Source organism: Plecotus auritus, assembly GCF_963455305.1.
Source record: "Plecotus auritus genome assembly, chromosome: 13".
Taxonomy (NCBI): Eukaryota; Metazoa; Chordata; class Mammalia; order Chiroptera; family Vespertilionidae; genus Plecotus; species Plecotus auritus.
The window spans coordinates 30,124,501-30,141,608 of NC_137779.1; the positions used below are offsets into that span (position 1 = coordinate 30,124,501).

Sequence of the window (17,108 nt, forward strand, 5' to 3'; positions counted from 1 at the left end):
ACTTTCTAGGAAGTACACCAACATCTATTACGTACCGGGCATTGGAGCCCCGCCATCAACCCTATTTTGCATGGCTGTTAACCTGGGCCCGGCTGGGGTCCCTTCCTGTCCGCTCTCCAGCCCGCTGTCCTCGGCCAGCACGCGGTACTGTGCTGCCATCTGCCTCCGACGGCGGAGAAAGTGAGAGACGGGGCATATCCCTCCCGCCGAACTGCCGCTCGGAGTGGCCGAGCCCAGGTGGCTGCGCTGGACGCCGGACGGGTGGCCCTGCATCCTCCGGGCCCCCGCCGCCCGCTTTCACTCTCCCCTAATCGGCTTCCCAGTCACCTGCAGCGAGGACGCCTTTCCGCTCTCCGGAACTTAGCAGCCGGAGCACGGTTCCCGGCCGGACCGGTCGGCGACCGGAAGCGGAAGTGTTCGCTGCCGGCGTTCCCGAGGCGTCTGGGGGGCGGCGGCGGTGGCGGCGGGGCTCGGTATGGAGCACGTGACGGAAGGATCCTGGGAGTCGCTGCCGGTGCCGCTGCACCCCCGGGTGCTGGGTGCGCTGCGCGAGCTGGGTTTCCCGTACATGACGCCGGTGCAGGTACCGGCGCGGCCGGGGAGGAGGGTCCTCCGTGCGCTGGGGCAGGGGGAGAAAGGCGGGCGCCCAGCCGGCCGGGCACCAGCTGGATGGGACACGCCGGTCCGTGCAGCCGGCATTCTCCGACCAGTGCTCTGCCATCTCTCCCTCTAGTCCGCGACCATCCCGCTGTTCCTGAAAAACAAGGATGTCGCTGCCGAGGCGGTGAGTCCCGTGTGCGGACTGCCCTCCAGTTTCCCTCCGCAAGGAACCGCGGGCACGAGCCGACCACACCCTTGTCCCCCCGCAGGTCACGGGGAGTGGGAAGACCCTCGCTTTCGTCATCCCCATCCTGGAGATTCTCCTGCGGAGGGAAGAGAAGCTGAAGAGGCATCAGGTGAGGCGAGCCGCGGGCTGTGGTTTCACCGCGTCACCGGGCCGTTCACAGTTGGCTAGGAAGCTGAGCAGAAGCTTAAAAAGCTAATGGGGCCCTAACCGGTTTGGCTCAGTGGATAGAGCGTCAGCCTAAGGACTGAAGGGTCCCGGGTTCGATTCCGGTCAAGGGCATGTACCTTGGTTGCGGGCACATCCCCAGAAGGGGGTGTGCAGGAGGCAGCTGATGGATGTTTCTAATTCTCTATCCCTCTTCCTTCCTCTCTGTAAAAAAAAATCAATAAAATATATCTATTTTTTAAAAAAGCAAATGGGAATAAAGTCTGTCGTCACTATGCGCAGATCCTGCCTCTGTGAGCGGGTCTGCCTGGGAGACTGACTTGTGGCTCCCACCCGCTCTCATGCTGCCCCCTGGGCCTGTGCGAGCAGCCTGCCGAGTTGAACCAGGGGACACTGCCTTCCTGTTCCGCCTCAGACTGTCCACAGCTGTCCCTTGCGTGGCCCACTTACTGCTGTGATGTTTGCATGTTTGTGGGTGACTTTGCTGTTAACACGGCCCCAAGCGTGCTAACGCGCCTTATGGAGAAGAGGTGTTAGACGAGCTTCCTTCAGGTGTGAGGGACGTGCTGTTGGCTGAGTTCAATGTCAGTGAGTTAAGAGGACATTTTAAATCGTCGTCTTTAAACAGAACCCTCAGCCAAACCTCCATATTGATTGGTTGATGCAAGTGGGACCCGAGGCTCCCAGGAACCTCACCCCAAATGCCGCTAGGAGCACTGGTTCAATATTGGCTGGTTCAGAGCTCAGGGCACTTTAAGGCAGCCGTCGCCTACCTTTCGGACCTCACCAACCACTAGTGGCCTGTGGACCTCCGGTTGGCGCCCGCTGCTTTAAGGAACACAGCTGGCGAGAAGATGAGGACGGGCTGAGTTAAAGTAGCGGACATGCACTGGACCCGGGCTGCTGAGCAAGCCCAGGCCGTGAGGTGGAGGGTCCGGGGGCATGTGCCCAGCTTGCAGGCCCCGTGCACTGCTCATCCCGTGTCCTCCCCCCCCCCCCCCCCCCCCCGGGCAGGTTGGAGCCATCATCATCACACCCACTCGGGAGCTGGCTGTTCAGATCGATGAGGTCCTGTCGCACTTCACGAAGCCCTTCCCGCAGTTCAGGTAAAGGGGGTGCAGGGTCCCTGTTGGCCACGGGCCGGGATTGTGCCTGGCCTGCTCAGGACCTGTTTCTCGTTTCAGCCAGATTCTCTGGATCGGAGGCAGGAATCCCGGAGAAGATGTCTCGAGGTTTAAGGAGCACGGGTAAGGTTGCTCGCTGCTGCTCGGCTCTTTGCTTGCTCTCGGCGCTGAACCCAGGAGGAATGGGTGCATCATCTCAGCTTACCCGGGAACTCCCCTCTCAGTCACCGCCCCTCCCAGCAAGGGGTTTCCTTCAGGCCAAGCTTCCTTTTTACTCTCTGGCTCCTTGCTTTCGGCCCTCCTGAACCCTCCCTCCGGCGAGCCCTGCCCCTGCAGGAGCAGGAGGTGTGGGCTGAGGCCCCCCAGCTCCCCCCAGGGCCCTGCTTTGGTCACCCTGGGCTCTCGAAGTGGCCTCATCCCTCCTGGTGGTTGCTGACCTCGCCCGGAGCCTTAGATCCGGCACACCCACTAGTCTGCCGCATCGCCCTGGCATCTTAGCCCTTGCAGACACGTCTAAAGTGGGGGCTTGGGATTTCCATCCCCAACCTGCACGGCACCGGAGTTCCCGTTCATCTGTCCTCCTGCTCACGTGTCTCCTCTCTCCCCACGGGGATCTAGGTGGCCTTTCAGGGGGGTCGGATATAAAACGTGGTGTTTGGAATTACAAAGTACCCCCAGGATCAGAGCGTGAGGTCCATATTAACTTCGTTTTCCAGCGGGAACATCATTGTGGCGACGCCGGGCCGCTTGGAGGACATGTTCCGAAGGAAGGCCGAGGGCCTGGACCTGGCCAGCTGCGTGAGGTCCCTTGATGTCCTGGTGTTGGATGAAGCAGACAGACTTCTGGACATGGGGTTTGAGGCCAGGTACTGGATTTCGGACTCGATTGGACACATGAATTTCACGGCATGAGATTGTTTGCTCCTTCACATTCTACCGCACAGTATAAACTCCAGTTCTTCATTTTTTTTTTTTTTTAATTTCCTTTTTCCTTAATCCTCACCCGAGGATATGTTTAGAGGGAGAAAGAGAAGGAAACATTGATAGGTTGCCTCTATGTGCCCTGACCGGGAACCGAACCCTTGACCTTTTGGTGGACAGGATGATGCTCCAACCACCTGAGCCTCCTGGCCGGGGCCCAGTTCTTCATCTTAGGATGCGTTTTCCTTCATGGTTCCTTTTAGTGCGTGTGTGCGTGCGTGTGTGCGTGCGCGTGTGTGTGCGTGTGAATAAACAGCTCAATTGGGATCTGATTCCTGTGTCACACAGTTCACCCATTTAAAATGTACAGTTCACTGGTTTTTAGTCCCAAGAAGTTTGTCTTACTTTCACTTTCTTCTTTGCACTGCCCCACTTGGTGAAAGTACAATAACGTGCTTACATAGAGAAACGAAAAGTGAGAACACGAAGGAGAAATAAAAGGCGTTCATCGTCTCACCTCAGGAACATTTGCTGTCAATACTGCGATAGTTTCTTTCGGTCTTTTTCAAGTTCAGTATCATAACGTAATGTTTGCAGGTTGTGTCGATAAATTAGGGTTCAGTTTGCCCCCCTTTTTCAGCATAAACAGCATCCTGGAGCTGTTGCCCAAGCAGAGGAGAACGGGCCTGTTCTCGGCCACGCAGACGCAGGAGGTGGAGAGCCTGGTGCGAGCAGGCCTGCGGAACCCCGTGCGCATCTGTGTGAAGGAGAAGGGCGCGGCGGCCAGCAGCACCCAGAAGACGCCCTCGCGCCTGGAGAACCACTACATGGTGAGCCCGGGATGCTCCGCGGGATGCTCGCGCGCCCCGGCGACTCGGCAGTGATGCCGGGGGTCTCGGTGCAGCCAGGGACGTACTTGGCAGTGCCGGGGGGCGTGCTTGCGTTGGCTAAGGGGCAGATCTTAAGGGCTCTCACAGAAAACAGGGCAGCCATGTGGTGTGATAGGTGTTGTCACTTACCCGTCTTTCTAAAAATATGTTCTTATTGAGTTTAGAGAAGAAGGGAGAGGGAGAGAGAGACAGATAGATGAGAGAGAAACACCCATCGGCTGCCTCCTGCATGCCTCAAGCCCGTAACCTGGGCATGTGGCCTGACCGGGAATCCAACCAGTAAACTCTTGGTTCAGAGCTCGCTGCTCAACCAGTGAGCCACACCTGGCCGGGCCCAGCCAGGCGGTTACCTTGATGGTGGCCATTGTTTCACATTCATCGTATACGTGTGTCACATTATCACACTGGACACCTTAAATACGTGCAGTTTGTTTTTTTTTTAAATTTATTGAGTTTTTACAGAGAGGAAGGGAGAGGGATAGAGAGTTAGAAACATCGATGAGAGAGAAACATCGATCAGCTGCCTCCTGCACACTCCCCACTGGATATGTGCCCGCAACCAAGGTACATGCCCTTGACCGGAATCGAACCCGGGACCCTTCAGTCCGCAGGCCGACGCTCTATCCACGGAGCCACACCGGTTAGGGCAATACGTGCAGTTTTCTCTGCCACTTCCACCTCAGCAAAGCCGGGGGAAGTGAAACACGTGCTCGAAGCGAACGCAGCGAGCTGGACAGACTTAACTTCTTTCCCTTGAGCTGCGTCCAGTGAGCGGGGCGGCCTGGGGGGCGTTCTGACGAAGTGTCCTGTGAGTGCGGGAAACGCACCCCTAGAGTCAGGGCTGACACGGAGCATCGCTCACTGAGCGATTGGCCATCGGGATCGGGATCACTGCGTGTGTGTGTTTTACTCGTGTCCCTTTTCGTTGCAGGTGTGCAAGGCAGATGAGAAGTTCAATCAGCTGGTCCATTTCCTCCGCAATCATAAGCAGGAGAAGCACCTGGTCTTCTTCAGGTAGCGCTTCAGGGCTGGGCGGGGCCGGGCTCAGCCACACCCGGGCGCCTGGCGCTCCCGGCCCTCGGGTGGGCGTTCCCTCGGTGAGGACGCTTCCCAGCTAGGAATGCTTTCGGCTGCAAATAACCGAAAACCCAGCTCCTGGAGAAAGTCGTCCCGAGGCAGGCAGGTCCTGCTGCTCCATGTCCCGCAACGTCAGCTCCGTCCGTGTTTCTGCAGTTGTGTCGGCTATACTGACCCCCAGCTAAGAAATACAGCCTGGTATACGCACGCGCGCGCGCACACACACACACAAAGATTTCAGGAGGCACCGATTGCGTTCAGGATCTCACTGCCTGTGTGTCTTGACGTGATTGTGGGGACAGAGAGGCAGTCACTGAGCCAGGCGTTGGAGAGGAGGTCTAAGGGGCAGGAGGGAGCCGGTGGGACCTGCAGCCTGGTGCGGTGGGAGAGCCCCGGGGAAGGAAGAGACCTCGGCTCAGGCTCTGCCCTCACGCCCATGGCCGCTCCGTAAGCGTCAGGTCCCTCACCGGCACCAGGTGTGACGTCACGTTGGAGCCCTTCCCAATGAAAGGGGGTGTGGGTGAACTTCATTAGTGGGGCGCTGCAGAGGAGCTCACAGACTCCCCAAGTTGGATGCCCAGCCGTTGGGAAGACAGGGTTGGGGAGCCCCAGAGAGCTGTGTGGCCATCCCTCTCGGGCACACCCTCATTGCGATGCCCTGGGGTGACTTGACGCCCAGACCAGATACCTCGGGTGGATCTGGTTGGGGGGACCTGGCTTTCCTGCTGAGCCCTGGGAGTGGGTGATGGGGAAGAACCGGTCCCCAGAGGGGAAGCAGGAGCGTTAGGACAGCTCGTGAAGCTCTTTATATTTAAGATGTCATCGCTTCTGTTAGGAAAGACGACTTCAGTGTAATCCGTTTCCCAGGGGCCAGGGGACCCCCTTGCTACATCATCTTTAGGCGGGGGGATGTGTCCGGGGTTCTAGCCCGTGCTTGAGGGGAGTTGTCGGCAGAGGGTGGGGATGTGTCCGGGGTTCTAGCCCGTGTTTGAGGGGAGTTGTCGGCAGAGGGTGGGGATGTGTCCAGGGTTCTAGCCCCTGCTTGAGGGGAGTTGTCGGCGGAGGGTGGGGTTAGAGCTCAGCTGTGGACATGCACGGCCGGCTGCCTTCTCCCGGAGGGCGGGGCGTCACTGCGTCTGGTTGTAGGAGGGCCGGTGGCCCCCGCCTGAGCCCTCGGTCCCCCTCGCAGCACCTGTGCCTGCGTGGAGTACTACGGGAAGGCCCTGGGCGCGCTGGTGAAGGGCGTGGAGGTCATGTGCATTCACGGGAAGATGAAGTTCAAGCGCAACAAGATCTTCATGGGCTTCCGCAAGCTGCAGAGGTGGGCCTGGCGGGGACGCGCATCTCCGACCGCCGCATGTCCTCTGCCTTGGACGCTCCCTGGGCGCCGTTCATTTCCCTGCGGCCGCCCCGCCCTTTCCCCAGTGTCCTGTCCTCTCTGTGCAGATGCGCACCTGCCCCTGTTGTCCTCGCTGAGCGTGTGAAGGCTGCCGGCCATGGGCGTGCGGATCCCGCTCATGGTGCCTTGTCTCCCTCCCCAGCGGGATCTTGGTGTGCACCGACGTGATGGCCCGCGGCATAGACATCCCCGAGGTGAACTGGGTGCTGCAGTACGACCCCCCCAGCAGCGCAAGGTACCGCACGACCGCATGCTGCCCCCGCCTGGGAATCGCCTAGAAATAGGAGTCTGGGGCAGACTGACAAAAGTTACTCCTGACAGCAAAAATAGGCAGTGCGTGTATCGCGGCCCTCTCGGTAGTGATACCAGGCTTTGCAGCCGTTAATGGCATTTTCGGATACCTTCTAAAATGCCTGCGGAGTGCACGTGGTAAATGTGTAAAGAAAACGGTATGCGTCACTGAGAAATGCTTCCAAATAGAAAACGCCTGTAATGTGTAATGTACACTGAGCAGTGATGATGGTTACTTCTCGGTGGAAGCTTGCAGGCCATCTTCCTCTTTTGTGTACTTTCTGTTGTTTTCCAAATGTCCCACTGGGACCACGTCCAGCCTGTCCCGCCAGCTAAGCATACATGTAAACACCTGTGGCCCGTGTTCAGGCCTCACAGCGTCCTGTCTGGTTGGCAGTGGATATGTAGTCGCTGTCTCTCCTGTGTCCACACTGGTCAGGGGCGGGCTTGGGACCGAGCTTGGCTCAGCCACCGCCGCATGCGCCGTGTCCGTCCCGTGTTCGCAGTGCCTTCGTGCATCGCTGTGGCCGCACGGCGCGCATCGGCCACGGCGGCAGCGCGCTGGTGTTCCTCCTCCCCATGGAAGAGTCCTACGTCAACTTCCTCGCCATCAACCAGAAGGTGAGCCGCCTCTCGCCCCTGTTCCAGCAAGTGGTCGGGGACTTAGAGCGGGGTGCAGGCTCACAGGGCCCGGCTGGTGATGTAAGTGCGGGAACCTGGCCTTCAGGGCCGTGGGGAGACCCCAGCTCATCGCGGGTGGCAGCCACGGCTCAGCCCCAGCTGTGTCCCTGGTGGACACGGGTGGGAACGTGGGCCTGGCTTTGCCGTACTTCCCAACCAGAAGTCAGTGGTCATGTAACATTTTTAATGCTTTCGGACCCAGTAAAACACTGGGGCTGGAGTTGGGCTTCACGGCCTCTGATCTGAGATGCGAGGGCATCGTTTTGCCCTCCGTCTCCTTGGCGCTGGCTCTGGGGGAGCCTTGGGGGCGTGGAAGTGAGTGTGGTCCCTGCAGTGCCCCCTGCAGGAGATGCAGCCACAGAAGCACACGGCGGACCTCCTCCCGAAGCTGCGGGCCCTGGCCCTGGCCGACAGGGCCGTGTTTGAGAAGGGCATGCGGGCCTTCGTGTCCTTCGTCCAGGCCTACGCCAAGCACGAGTGCAGCCTCATCTTCAGACTCAAGGGTGAGTCGGGCGTCGGCACGCGGCTGTGTCTCCGGCCGAGGTGGCCGCGCTCCCGCAGGCACCCGGGCACGAGGCTGCTCTGGCTTATAAAACGTTAGGCCTGGGTCGGGGCGTTGTTTTCTAAACGCCCAACGGGGAGTCCTCCAGGGCTTGGGCAGAGGGAACGAGCTGGCTGCCGAGCGTCCTTTTTAGCGCAAACGTCGTAACTTGAGTTACAACGAAGTCATGAGATGGCTGGTTAGAGAAAGGATCTTGCTGGAACCTCCGGGGGCCGGGTCTCACCCTGGCGCTTTGGTTGAATCAGATCTGGACTTCGCTGCCCTTGCGCGAGGCTTCGCCCTCCTGAAGATGCCCCGGATGCCGGAGCTGAGAGGAAAGCAGCTTCTGGACTTCGTGCCGGTGGACGTCAACACGGACACCATCCCATTCAGAGATAAAGTCAGGGAAAAGCAGAGGCAGAAGCTGCTGGAGCAGCAGAGGAAGGAGAAAACGGACAACGAAGGGAGGAGAAGAGTCGTGAAAAAGAAAGCCTGGTCGAAGCAGAAGGCCAAAAGGGAGAAGAAGAAAATGAACAAGAAGAGGAAAAGGGAAGAGGTAACGCGGGAGGTTCTGTTACCACCTTGGAATCCATGGGGGCGTGCCATGGGGGGTGTCTTCTGATGGGACGTGCCCGGGGCGCTCACGGTGCTGTGTTACGTGGTGACGGGACACCGGTGCTGTGGGAGCCGCTCTGAGAGCGTGCTGTTCCCTCAGATCCCTGTCACTGAGGCGTTCGGGGCTGGGTCTCTCCTGCGCTAGGGCTCTGACCTGGAGGACGAGGATATGGAGGAACTTCTGAACGACACGCGGCTCCTGAAGAAGTTTAAGAAAGGCAGGATCACTGAGGAGGAGCTGGAGAAGGGGTTGCTGACGAGTGCCAGAGGGTCCCTCAGGACAGCGGGTTTGGGGGCCTCGGATGTGGAGGGGGACGGCTGATTCCGGGGCTCAGGTGAGCGGGGAGCCGGCACCGGGATCAGGACCCAGCAGGCGTGCTGTCCTGCAGGCTGGGAGGTCGGAGGGGCCTTCAGGTCATGAACGTTTTACTACAGACACACCCGCCTGAGGCCCAGCGGGAGGTGGAAGTTACTTGGTGTAAATAATAGATGTCGATATTTATTTTGATGGGTCGCCTGTAATTAAAGAGCTTATTTTTCTGGGCCTATTTTATACTTCTTTTTAATACACTGATGCTGGGGTAGACTTCACGCTTTTTAAAGTCCCCTAGTGCTGTCAGGCTCCTGAGCTCCCTGGGTGCCCCGCCCCTGGACTGCGTTCCCTCTGGGGCAGTGCACGGACACGGCACAGGGACGTGTTCCCTCTGGGGCAGTGCACGGGCCACGGCACAGGGACCACGTGTCCCCTCTGGGGCGGTGCATGGGACACGGCACAGGCCACGTGTTCCCTCTGGGGCAGTGCACGGACACGGCACAGGGGCCACGTGTTCCCTCTGGGGCAGTGCACGGACACGGCACAGGGGCCACGTGTTCCCTCTGGGGCAGTGCACGGACACGGCACAGGGACCACATGTTCCCTCTGGGGCAGTGCACGGACACGGCACAGGGACCACGTGTTCCCTCTGGGGCAGTGCACGGACACGGCATGGGCCACGTGTTCCCTCTGGGGCGGTGCACGGACACGGCACAGGGACCACGTGTTCCCTCTGGGGCGGTGCACGGACACGGCATGGCCACGTGTCCCCTCTGGGGCAGTGCACGGGACACGGCACGGGCCACATGTTCCCTCTGGGGCAGTGCACGGGACACGGCACAGGGGCCACGTGTTCCCTCTGGGGCGGTGCATGGGACACGGCACAGGCCACGTGTTCCCTCTGGGGCAGTGCACGGACACGGCACAGGGGCCACGTGTCCCCTCTGGGGCGGTGCACGGGATGGCAGAGTGGCCAGTGGCCCAGGGTTTTCCTTCCTTCCTGAGAACGGTCCCCAGGACCCTATTATTGGGGAATAGCTGAAAAGTCGAGGCAGCTAGTCATATTTTGGGAGATGATGCCTTCTGTTGAATAAACTGTTTCCTTCTAATCAACTACTCCCTCAGTGTGGGAACGTGGTGGCACTGTCTCCACACAGCGGGGCCTGGCTCGGCTCACAGCACTGATGCGACACCAATCAGTGTTCCATGTTATTTATTTGAAAAGACGCTGAATGTATTCCCAAGTACCATTCTTAAACGTCCGGTCCAAACCTGTTAAGACCCCCATCCTTCACAGACACAACTTCTGTTTCCCAGCGTCTGGGAGGCGTCAGCGGGGAGCGCCTGGGTTCTCTGGCCGCTTCCGCTCGTTGGCTCCATGCTGTCGCGGCTGCGCTGGCTCGTGTGCACCAGGGGAGCGATGCTGCCCGAGCAGGCGTTTCCTGCCCTTGTTGTGGGGCACCACAGGCTCCGGGGCCTGCGCAGTGAGGAGCGCCTGCATCCTTTAACGGGGCCTGGCACATCACTGCAGCGCAGAGGACGAGGGGAGGGGTCTGGAGGGCTAAGGAGCCAGTAGTCTAATGTGTGTTTCTACAAACAGGAAGTGAATGACAGTGTCTGGGAACCATCAGCACAACTTAGGTTGTCTTACGGGAACCGGGAACATGTTTGAACAGGACTGGAAAGAATAAAAAGTCCACCAAAATCATGACTTTAAGTCCTCAGTCCATAAACCTTCATTAGAACGGTTCCGTTCGGCCTGGCTCGCCGCGGGGCCCAGAGGCCCCCCCCCCCCCCCCCCCGCAGCTGTGTCCCCTCGAGGCAGGAAGGCCCGCTACAGGTACAGCTTGATGAGCTCGTCGCTGACGGCCGAGGGCGTCAGCACCCCCAGGTCCGTAAACAGCAGAGTGATCAGGGCGGGGGGCGTGTAGTCGACCCACGGGTGCTCCTCCCTGAGGTCCTGTCCGGTCTGCACAGACCTCAGCGTGTCCGCCTTGTACTGCAGGGACAGGAAGCCCGCGTTAGTCCGCTCTCCACGTGCTCAGGGCTCTGCACTGGGGGCTGGCCTGACCACTCCGCCCAGACGGGGAGAAGCCAGCTGAGCGCACACCGACAAGAGGGAGCTGCTGCTGTGGTGGGCCGTCACGGCGGCCGCCTGGGCTCAGAGGCCCACAGCACGGGTCCCCTCACTCTGGGCGGCCACTGCTCAGCGCGCCCACGGGGGGTCTGGGACCGTCTCCCTCCCCCAGTGCTGTTCCCCCTGCACAGGTCACTGAGGTTCGGAGCTCGGGAGGACAGGGCTTGCCCACGGGCACGTGCTCAGGAGGTGTCAGGGGGCAGCGGGCTCCAGGCCGGCACGTTCAGTTCCCCACCAGCCCCCGCCTCCGCAGCCGTGTCTAGGGCTCAGTGAGCGGGAGACGGGAGGCTGAGATTCTGGGGCCAAGTTAGACTCAGTCTCACAGCCACCAGTTTACCTTCCTGTGAGTGGGAGACGGGAGGCTGAGATTCTGGGGCCAAATTAGACTCAGTCTCACCGCCACCAGTTTACCTTCCTCTCCCAACGCGGGAGGAAACAGCCCGGGAAGGGACAGACTCTGACCCATTCTTAGCGTTTTTCCTAAGGTTTCAGTTTGGACTCAGACACCCTTCAGATACGCAAAGCTCCTGCCTTAAACTTGTCTGGGACGTCCTGCTGGTTTAGCGGGAAGAGCCGGACGAACTTGAAACTCTCCGCGACCACGTAGAAGGGCTTGTTCTGCGCTTTGGCGCACACGGCCATCTGGTTGGTTCCAATCTGGGAAGTGAGAGCAAGGGGAGCCGGTGAGACCGACAGCAGGTCACGGGAGGCAACAGAAGGCACACGAGTGATCGTAACACATGAACTTCTCACTTCGGAACCGAAGAGGAGCTTTTAAAAGAGAAAACAAAGTAGATATTCTCCCAGAGATACACAACGGCCAGTAAACTCATGAAATGCTCAGGGTCCGGAGTCATTAGGGAAATGCAGGTCAGAGCCGCCAGCCACCACTTCCTGCACAGGGAACCGTGCCCTGAACGGCATCACCAGGACCTCACTGGCCGGTGCTCAGCCACTGGGCCACACCGGCCGCCTGATGGAAGCATTTTAACGTTCTATTGACGTCAGACATACTCAATGGAAAAGAAAAACCAACCGAAAAGACCCAGTTCCAGTTAAACGTGTTGTGAGGAAATAGCAATCACATTCCCCATTTTACATAGATGAGTCTCCGAAGCAGAAGGGAATTTTACCAAGAATGGACTGACCACCGCAATGGCTTCTGGGACTGGGAAGCAAGCGGACGGGCTAAGCAGGATCACGTGACTGAACCGCACAGCACAGCACCGCTCCCGTGACCGAGGTCCGCGGCCCGTCCCCGCGCCTTGGAAAGGACCGGGGGGAGCTGAGGCCCCTACCTTGTTAATGATGCCTCCGTTCTCAACAACTCCTTCCGCGCCCACTATGGCCAGGTCCGCCTTCTCCATGATGTAGCTGAGGAAGTCAGGGAGACAGGTTTCCGCTCCTTCCTCCGCTCGTTAGCAGCCTCGCCTGCAAAGGCTAACGCTCACCTCCACGGGGCGAGTTCCTCCCGTAACTAACGCGCTTCACAGCGCACCTGACACCCGCGGCGGCCCTGGCACCGCTGCCAGCGCGTCAAACCCGTTTCCATCGCGACCCCCCGTCACGCTGCCACCCGGTGTGCGCACAGACGTGCGAACCCGAGCAAGGCTTCAGGCCTGGCTCCTGCCTCCCTGCGTCGTGCTGCTTCCTGTTCTGCTTCCTCACACGCACCCGGGGGCTAGAGGCCTGACGCGCTCTCAGGCGGGCGAAGGCCTTTCCCTGCTCCAGCGGCCACGGGGAGGACGCTGCGGAGGCGCCCCAGCCCTGGCTTCTGCACGTGTTTCCTCCGGAAGAGGCTCTCCTGTGGTCTCGGAGGCTCCCTGGCATGTGGCCTCGGGGGAGGGGGCATGGCGGAGACGAAGAAGCCAAGGGCCACAGGGCACCGTGTCCAGATGAAGGGGGAGCCCCATCTGCTGACCTGACCCTGACCCTCCTTGCACCATAGGCTACATAAGCGACTCCCATCGCCGCCCTGCTAGCGTCCTCCAGCCTGGCGTCAGCGCCATCAGGCCTGTAACGAGCTTGCTGGTTTCGGGCAGCTAGTAATTAAGAGGCGGGCGCGCTCCAGTGCAGGTTTATGACTGGGACCCAGACCTCCAATCTGGAAGCCCTGCTCTCGGCCAGCCCTGGGGGTGGGTGGGGGCGCGTCATCGCAGCCGGGGACGCTGGCGCTCACCCAACAGCGGCATCCAGGACCACGGTGACGGGCACGTTGAGGTGGCACAGCGCTTTGGCCATCTTCTTCCTGAAAATGACATTTGAGAGCATCAGGTAAAATCCAAGAAAGTTCCAGAGTGAGGTATGACGAGTCACGCCACTGACGACAAATCACGTTGGCGAGAAACGGAGCTGATGGAAAAACTTCACTGCTGGGTCAACCCTGGGCCCACGCTGCGACCCCCCGTGGTTCACGTGGCTTTCCCCGGTGCCAGCAGGCAGGCAGCGCGGGACGCGGCAGGTCGGGGCGAGCCCCGGCTTCTTGCAATGGCTTCTAGCCCACAGCCCGCCCTTTGGAGTGGCTGCCGGGCACAGGACCAAGAGAGGTACTTGCCCGGACAAATCCGGCTGCGACTCGGTGATGTACACACTGAAGCGCTTCTTGGCCGCCACGGCCGCTTCCAGGACCCTCAGGACCACTCTGGAGTAGGCGTGGGTCAGGATCCTCTGTGGGCCGAGAACGCGTCAGAGGGGCCGGCCCGCCCGACGCTCCCCACCCTGGGCACTCTAGGTGCCCGCGATGTCTCACGGTCAGTAGTGGGTGATGCAGAAGGGAAGTATGCTGGTGGCAGACACGTCGTAAGCGTATTAGCCCTGGCCGGGGCGACCCACTTCGCTTGCAGCTCCTGTCTCTCCTCCCTGATCAACATTGGGCAGCTGTGCATCTGCCACAGCATTGAAATGAGATTAAAAAAACCTCAACCCAGTGCTGGCCTTTACCAGGAAGACGGCAGCATCGGCCAGCGACAGGAGCTGCTCTGTGACTGTTTTGTACTAACTTAATACATATCCAGTAACAAAAACTTCCTTAAGGCATCTCATTAAAACAAGCCTTACCCACGCTGTCCCGGTGTTTTTCTGTTTAAAATGACAACCATCTATGATCATACGTACATGTATGTAGCGCCTACTGTGTGCCAGGCCCAGCACACAGTCCTTACACACACCACCTGATCAGTCCTCACAACCACCCCGCGACGTGGGTGCTGTTATTCCGCTTGCTTAGCGGGGAGTGCGCTGCGGCACAGCGGTTACACAGCACGGAAGTGGCGGAGGCAGGAAGTCACCCAGGGGTCCTAACTCCGAAGCCCTCGCTCCCAGTTACCGCAGGGCGGCACCTCACTCACCGCCCCGTCTTTGATGAAAGTGTGGCACAGATCTGCGATTTTACTTCTGGACAGTGAGATCCTCCTGAGGAAAAGCTCTCCCCGCTCAATCATGATCTCTTTACATTTGGAGTAATCCTGGGGAGGGAAGGGCAGGATGAGGGCCAGGGAGGTCCAGGCAAAGCGGAGGATGTTTGCAGCCAAACGGAGCAGCGGGAAAGGAGCCGGGGCGGGCGGGCGGGCGGGCTTACCGAGTATTCCAGGGACGCGAGGCTGATGAAGCGCAGGAAGAGCTCCCCGCCCGAGGACACGGCCACCGAGGAGTCCACGCCGCACAGGGTCTCGATGGCTCTGGTGAGATTCGCTCTCAGGCCCTGGATCGTCTCCCCTGGATCGATCACATGAGAAATGTGACGCTTATCACAGTCTCACAGGCCCTCGGTGGGTCTGTCATTCACTCACTCACTCATTCATTCACTCATCTCCGATGTACAGTTATGCTGGTCTAGATGCCAGAGATACATCAGTGAACAAGACAGACAGGGTCCCTGCTCTGATGAACTCTCTTCCTAGTGGAAGAGGCAGAAAAGAAACAAGCACCCAGCGAAATAGGGACGCTAATTACAGAGTGTAATGAGGACGGAAAAGAGAAACAGGATAGGAAAGGCGCAGCTAAGGTCAAGTGAGCAGGCATGGCTTCTTGGAGTGGGGGCCCTTTAAACCGAGACCTGAAGAGGGAAGGGTCGGGGCCCTTTAAACCGAGACCTGAAGAGGGAAGGGTCGGGGCCCTTTAAACCGAGACCTGAAGAGGGAAGGGTCCAGCCGCATAAGATCCAGTGGGAAAGGCCCCAGGGGCAGACCATGACAATGCAAAGGCCACGAGATGGGAACAAGCCGGGTCTGAGAAAGAGAGGCCAGCAGGGCCGAAGCACAGGTCCGAGAGAGAGAAAGCTCCGAGGACGTTAAGGAGCCGCGGCAGGTGAGGTGTGTGAGGCGGGGCAGGTGGGGACCAGGTGTTTGGATGTTATTGGGAGCGCACGGAGACACGGGAGGTTGTCCTGGGATAAAGAAGGCTTTATTATTCCCCTTACACAAGATGTCACGCTATACCCAGATGCTTACATTTGGATTGCCTGAACTGGCAGGCGATCGGGATGAATGGACTTAATGCCAGAATTTATTCTGGAACGTTCTCTGCAGAGAATCTGGCACAAGACAGCTCAATAAACAACTGGAAAGCTGACCTACTGCTGTAATTTAAGCTTCACGGACAACTGGACATAAAACGGTCATTCTTAAAAAAATAATAAAACGGCCACTCTTGATTCCAAGTCTATTTCATTTGTGAGAGGGAGGGAGCCCATTTACTAGTAGTAACTTGAGGGCTCTCTCAGGGTAAAAGGAAGAAAGTGAAGGGAGAAGCTGAGCTTGGGGTGACATCACCGCATGCAGGGACACATCTCTCTCACTGTCCACACTTCTCACAGCTGTCGGGAGACTGTCCCGAGGGCCAGTGTGCGCGGGGGCGACCCTCACCTTTATCTCGCTTCAGGAACTCCAGCAGAGTCCGTATGGCAGCCACAGCCGAGGCCATGTCGGGATCTTCTTTCATCTGAGACTTAAAGTACTCGATGAGCTCTGGGAAGAGAGAAAAGAGTGATCCATCAAATTCTCTTTGAGGCCAGAGAGCTTGTCAATAACTGTTCGCCTTACACAATTTTCTTCCCAAGGTGTTTGTCTTTCAGGGCATAATGGCTAATGGGAGTACAGACGAGACTTAGAGGTCATTCTCCCTCTTACCCTAGACCCCACGTCCTGAGAGAACCCCACTCAACCACCTTAGCAGTGTCTCCTGTACCCGTCCCTGCAGACAGTCTATGCTAGGTCACGCCTATTCAATGCACACTTATTTACTTGTAGGCAGGGGTCTGCCACCTTTTATTTGCTTAACGTGAAAGTTACATGTCTATTTGTTTATTATCTCTTAATAAACACTTCGGCAGAAACCGGTTTGGCTCAGTGGATAGAGCGTCGGCCTGCGAACTGAGGGGTCCCAGGTTAGATTCCGGTCAAGGGCATGTACCTTGGTTGCGCGCACATCCCCAGTAGGAGGTGTGCAGGAGGCAGCTGATCGATGTTTCTCTCTCATCGATGTTTCTAGCTCTTTATCCCTCTCCCTCTCTGTAAAATATCAATAAAATATATTAAAAAAAAAATAAACACTTGGATAACCACACTAGATGAGCACATCAAACACGCCTTATTCTGTTGGCTCTACTGCCAGATTCAACAGTTCAGAGTCATTCCTACCCCACATACGGGGAGATCAGGACTGCGAAGGCTGGCACGTTCAAGAAGCGGGGGTGTCTGCGGATACTCTCAGGGCGCATCCCCCCGACACAGGTCCACGGGAGGGATTAGATTAGAGGAACCACCTCCAGCCGAGCAGCCTGAGCTCGGAAAGTGACCGCTCTCCCCCGGAGCCCAGCCTGGGCGTGCGAGGTGCAGGGACCCCTGCGCGGCTCCGTTTTAGACCCGGCAGGCCCGGCCCGGCCCGATTTACCCTTGTCGTCCATGGTGCCCTCCGGACCGCGGAGCCCGAGGGGCCCGGAGCCGCCCGTGCTGCCTGCTTGCGTCCCGCGACCGCGCCGGCTCCGAATCTCAGAGGCTGACAGCGCGCGGCGCCGCTCCGCACTCCACTTCCGGCGCGCTGGGGGCGGGGCCGTGGGTACCGCGCCGGGTGTGGGCCCAACCGCCTTGCGCGTCCCTCGGAGGCGCCGG

General features: G+C 58.9%; 2 protein-coding genes across 2 annotated transcripts; one reads left to right on the top strand and one right to left on the bottom strand.

Moving 5' to 3' along the window:
• Window positions 1–405: 405 nt before the first annotated feature.
• On the top strand, window positions 406–9,094 carry DDX55 (DEAD-box helicase 55). The gene is made up of 14 exons (XM_080650301.1): window positions 406–583; window positions 734–784; window positions 870–956; window positions 2,027–2,118; window positions 2,197–2,259; window positions 2,853–3,002; window positions 3,698–3,887; window positions 4,879–4,961; window positions 6,214–6,345; window positions 6,566–6,658; window positions 7,221–7,335; window positions 7,730–7,898; window positions 8,203–8,492; window positions 8,697–9,094. Exons 1-14 carry the CDS (start codon window positions 476–478, stop codon window positions 8,871–8,873), a joined length of 1,800 nt encoding a protein of 599 aa, XP_080506427.1. The 5' UTR covers window positions 406–475; the 3' UTR covers window positions 8,874–9,094.
• A 968-nt stretch (window positions 9,095–10,062) lies between these two features.
• On the bottom strand, window positions 10,063–17,100 carry EIF2B1 (eukaryotic translation initiation factor 2B subunit alpha). Its single transcript, XM_080650307.1, has 9 exons — window positions 16,891–17,100; window positions 15,864–15,965; window positions 14,579–14,715; window positions 14,349–14,465; window positions 13,556–13,668; window positions 13,181–13,249; window positions 12,300–12,375; window positions 11,533–11,658; window positions 10,063–10,863 (listed from the first exon to the last, which is right to left on the bottom strand). Exons 1-9 carry the CDS (start codon window positions 16,901–16,903, stop codon window positions 10,699–10,701), a joined length of 918 nt encoding a protein of 305 aa, XP_080506433.1. The 5' UTR covers window positions 16,904–17,100; the 3' UTR covers window positions 10,063–10,698.
• Between the last annotated feature and the right edge of the window lie 8 nt (window positions 17,101–17,108).

Coding starts and splice junctions, on each gene's coding strand:
- DDX55 (XM_080650301.1), top strand. CDS start 476: ATGGAGCACGTGACGGAAGGATCCTGGGAGTCGCTGCCGGTGCCGCTG. Junction 785..869: donor AGGATGTCGCTGCCGAGGCG/GTGAGTCCCGTG, acceptor GTCCCCCCGCAG/GTCACGGGGAGTGGGAAGAC. Junction 2,119..2,196: donor AAGCCCTTCCCGCAGTTCAG/GTAAAGGGGGTG, acceptor TTCTCGTTTCAG/CCAGATTCTCTGGATCGGAG.
- EIF2B1 (XM_080650307.1), bottom strand. Junction 13,669..14,348: donor CTTTCATCAAAGACGGGGCG/GTGAGTGAGGTG, acceptor CTCGGCCCACAG/AGGATCCTGACCCACGCCTA. Junction 13,250..13,555: donor TCGCAGCCGGATTTGTCCGG/GCAAGTACCTCT, acceptor TGTCATTTTCAG/GAAGAAGATGGCCAAAGCGC.